Source organism: Wolffia australiana, chromosome 6 (assembly GCF_029677425.1).
Source record: "Wolffia australiana isolate 7733 chromosome 6, ASM2967742v1".
Taxonomy (NCBI): Eukaryota; Viridiplantae; Streptophyta; class Magnoliopsida; order Alismatales; family Araceae; genus Wolffia; species Wolffia australiana.
The window spans coordinates 1932992-1937496 of NC_135840.1; the positions used below are offsets into that span (position 1 = coordinate 1932992).

The following is a 4505-nucleotide window of genomic DNA, read 5'->3' on the forward strand; positions in this document are numbered from 1 at the left end:
TCTTCCTAGTTTTCATTTTTATCCTAGCTATTTTTTGATTAAATAAGAACAAGGATCAACTAATCAAGGGTAACATGTAATTCTTATCTGCAATTTTATTTGCCAACTACTACCTTACAAATTATTCCTACTTCTATGGCTCTCCTTTGAAATGCCCTCTATTTTCATCCCGAAGACAAAAACCGTCCCGTCCAGAGCCTCGTACGTTGGACGAGACAGATATTTCTCCCGTGACAGTTTTTTTTCTTTTCGGGACGAAAAAACCGTCCTGTCCTCAGGCCTTGGATGGAATGCGGGACGAATGTCCTATATTTTCATTTTATGATTTTTTTAATGAGATTTTAAAATTTCTATGAATTAGAAAAGACAGTTCTTGAAGGAGCAGTTTTAGGACGGGACGGTTTGGGACGGGACGAAAACCGTCCCAAACCGTCCAAAAAATGGTACACTGTCTTAGTTTTAAAGAAACTCTCTATTTTTAATTTTGAACCACAAAAATTAACGATAGGTCCCTGCCGACGCTCTCTTGTATACAAAATGGTCACATCCTTAATAATATTACAAACAGGGTATGCTAGTAAAAATATTTGTTCATTTAAAGTCGTTGCCTTGTGTCAAGTTTCCATGCTCTCTCTCTCTCTACTTCTCTCTCTAGCTCTCTCTATCGATCGATCGATTGATCTCGAGAGAGTTCAATCTCTGAGCTATGGATCGGAATGTGATTGTGTTGTTGTTGATCGTTCTCGCAACGATTGTATTGGGCGGAGTTGAGGCATCGATCCATGTTTACGGCGGAGATGTGTTTAGAGAAGTCGGTAATGCATACCTTCTTGCTGGGGGCAGCGAGGGGATCTTTGTGTCGACAGTGGCAAATCCAGGCGGAGAAGACGTTCCAGCCGGAGTAAATGATGGAAGGGCTTTTATTAGGTACTGACAAAAATTGTTACTATTTTTCTGTTTTTTTTTTGTTTTTCGCTGTGATACAGATCAAATTGTTGCTCTTTTTCTCTTTTTCTCTCTAGGTATATCGATTTGTTCATTTATTTTTTGGGACTTGGATGATGGCCATAATTTCGTTGTTTTTTATGCTTTGGGTTCATGAATCGTGGGTTATTTATCTGGGATTCTTTTTCGTGATTCGTTTCATGGTTCAGATGCTGGGTTTATGGTAAAATTCATGAATCGGCAACGGAAAGGGTCAGGAATTGGGACCTTTTCGTGGATTGGAAGCTTTTGAATCTGGATGCGGGGCAAAAACCACCCAGATCAAAGATATTTTAATTTGAATGGTCTCACTTCAACATTTAATTGAACTGAATCTCGCTGTACTGACGTTTCGATTCCAAATATCTCCTCTTCAATGTGGGTAAGGACTCTGGACAATCAATTCTGTTCTCGTTTCCACAAGAAAAAAAAAAGCAAATACAAATTCATCTAGAAATCTATCACGCATTGATATCATTTTTTTGTTTGTCACCTTGAGCTCCATTTTTCTTCCATAATTTTCTATCTTTAGAACCATTAAGTTAATGTTCTGGCCTGAATCCAGTGATCATTTCCCAGGTTTGAGCACGTTACCTTTTCAAGGAGCAAGGAAGCTTCCTCTAAATATTTGCCAATGGAACACAGTACAGGATTGGTACAAGCCATTATTTTTGAAGCTGGTGATAGGGATAACATTGGGGGATCTCTATATGGGGGCCAAAAGGCCATTTGCTGTACCCCTGATCTTTCTAAATTTGAAGGCTGCCATCCAGGGGAAGTACTGAGGAAGCCTTCTTCTGTTGACTCGGCATGGCCATACGTCATTTACACATACTTCAGCGCTAATCTCTCATCAACAGAGATGGAGGAAACAGTTGTAGACATCACTAGAACAGGAATGTACAATCTCTTCTTCATCACCTGCGATCCGAGACTAAGGGGATTGAGAATGAGCGGCAAGACTGTGTGGAAGAACCCGACGGGCTATCTCCCTGGCAGAATGGCTCCATTGATGAGATTTTATATCTTCATGCTTCTGGCCTACGTTAGTCTTACTGTTGTATGGTCTGCACAGTGCTTTAGATTTTGGAAGGACATGCTTCAGATTCAGTATTATATAAGTATTATTATTGGTCTGGGTTTGCTTGAAATGTGTCTCTGGTACTTTGAGTACTTAAACTTTAACGTTGGCGGCACAAGGCCTGTGGGAATCACTCTGTGTGTTGTGACTGTTGGGGCTTTGAGGAAGACTATCTCCCGAATTCTGATTCTGACTGTGTCCATGGGGTATGGGGTGGTTCTTCCGACTCTTGGTGGGCTCACTTCAAAGGTGCTTCTCCTTGGGGTAACTTATTTTTTGGCGACTGAAGCACTTGATATTGTGGAGAATGTTGGGGCAATCAATGAGATTTCTGGGAAAGCTAGGCTTTTTCTTGTCCTTCCAGCTGCATGTTTGGACGCATTTTTAATCCTTTGGATTTTCACATCTTTGTCACGTACCCTTGAAAAGTTGCAGGTAAATTCAGTTCAGATTACGTCCTCCGTTGTTTACTGTATTTTGTTTTCTTCAATTTTTTTCTTTTTTATGCACAGGCAAGGAGAAGTTCTGCAAAGTTGGACGTTTATAGAAAGTTTACCAATGCTCTAGCAGTGTCAGTTATTGCCTCAGTCGCCTGGATAGGATATGAGGTGACAATATGCTTATGTTCTATTAGTTTTGTCGATGAGAATTTTTGTGTCATTAACAGACATGAAAGTTTCGCAAGATTTTTCATTTTATTGTGTCTTTCTATCGTCCTTCTTAATCTATTAGTTTGATCTTTATTCCTTTTTTGAGTGGTATAGGAATATGTCTCATAGGGTTCATTTATTTTTTACTAAAAATTGAGTTATGCTAAATAAAAATTATTCCATTGAAGTTCTATGGAAGGAATTTATTTATTTATTATCTTATCTAATTAAAATAAAAATAATTAAATTTAATCTTTTTTACTACTTTTAAATAAAATAAAGAATTGCCTCTCATTTATTGCCCTGTTAATTGATTTGAATCGCATTTGTCACCTTTTTTTCATTGTTTTACAAGGATAGTTCAGTAATTCGAGAATCTCTTGCTCTATAGTAGATGACTGAAATTGGCCAATTTTTTAGATTATTTTTTTTCCCTTTGGTGTTGAAATACCTGGGTATCGGTATTCCTTGTTCCCCTGATAACAAAATTTTGCCTCTATTTACTATCCTCTTCATTGATTTTGACTCATCTTTATTCCTCATTTTTTCATATGTTATTAAGGAACTCAGTAATTGGAGTAGTTACATATCTAGCAAATAATGTGGTGGTGGAAAATCAGATTTATCTCTCTATCACTTCCTACAAATGGATAAAGAATTTAGGAAAAACCACTTTCCTTTCTCTCTGTCAATTCATGAGGTGAAAACATGGTTATGATCAAAACCTCTCTATTTTTCTCTCTCTATCTTCAGGTTATATTCCATAATGAATGCATATTTTTCTACCAAAAGAAATTGACAAAAAAGTCTCAATTTTTAGGTTTATTTCAAAGCGACAGATGTCTTTAGTGAGAGGTGGGAGAGCGCGTGGATCATCACTGCATTCTGGGACATCCTTGCATTCTTTCTCCTCTGCGTCATCAGCTATCTGTGGGGCCCATCTCAAAATTCCCGAAGGTCCTTTCTCAAATCCATTTAACTCTGACATCCAAAGGAAAGGCTGTTATAATATTATTATTTACAAGTGTATTTCCCAAAAAATTGTGCATAAATTTGTGGTTTTGGTGCAGATATGCCTATTCTCATGAACTTGGGGAAGATGCCGACAATGAAGAGACGCAGCTGTTGACCAGTGAGCAGCCACGAGCAGAGGTCGGGATGGTCAATCAGGAGAGAAAAGAAATCAAATCTGATGACAATGACGTCTTCACTCTTGAAGATGAACCAGAAGAAGACAAAAGAGAATGATCTCAACCGGATGATCTAAAAAGCAAAAGGAAAAGGATTCTGGTTCAATTAGGTGAATCCAATTTTTTTTGTTTTACTTGTTTTTCGTTGGGATTTTGATTGGCATTTTGAGATTTTGTACATAAATATTTCAACCATATTTTGTCTACCATTTTTATGATATATGTTTTTTCTCTCTATCTTGCTTCCGTGATGAGAGCAGGGTAAACATTTGTCGAAACAAAATTGATGTTCTCTTTTTTATTCATGGAGATTTTCTCCGAATGTTTAGATCATCTGGCCCTGTTTTTTCTCTCTCTAGTTGAGGGGGAGCGACCCTTTATTTTTCTCTTTTTTCAATGGTCAGACTTTCGTTGCTATTCTTGGATTTTGTGTGCATAAGAGATAGTTTCTCTCTCTATGATGCACATGCCATTAGAAATGGGTAAACCTTGTTGAACACTATGGATATTCAAGCCTTTGACATTTTATTGATGGAGTTTTTCTGTAAGTTTGGATGAGCAATCCACTGTTTTTGTTTTTGTTTTTGAAGTTTTGGTTTA

The 4505-nt window shown here is 37.5% G+C and overlaps 1 protein-coding gene across 2 annotated transcripts; it reads left to right on the plus strand.

Annotated features, from left to right (window-relative positions):
* The first annotated feature begins 632 nt into the window (after window positions 1-632).
* Window positions 633-4140, plus strand: LOC144704590 (uncharacterized). Of its 2 annotated transcripts, none has more exons than XM_078577061.1 (5): window positions 633-927; window positions 1564-2500; window positions 2578-2673; window positions 3536-3672; window positions 3786-4140. In XM_078577061.1, exons 1-5 carry the CDS (start codon window positions 707-709, stop codon window positions 3961-3963), a joined length of 1569 nt encoding a protein of 522 aa, XP_078433187.1. In that variant the 5' UTR covers window positions 633-706; the 3' UTR covers window positions 3964-4140. The 2 variants fall into 2 exon arrangements, with proteins under 2 accessions (XP_078433187.1, XP_078433188.1); XM_078577062.1 differs by lacking the exon at window positions 633-927 and adding an exon at window positions 1202-1366.
* The last annotated feature ends 365 nt before the right edge of the window (window positions 4141-4505 follow it).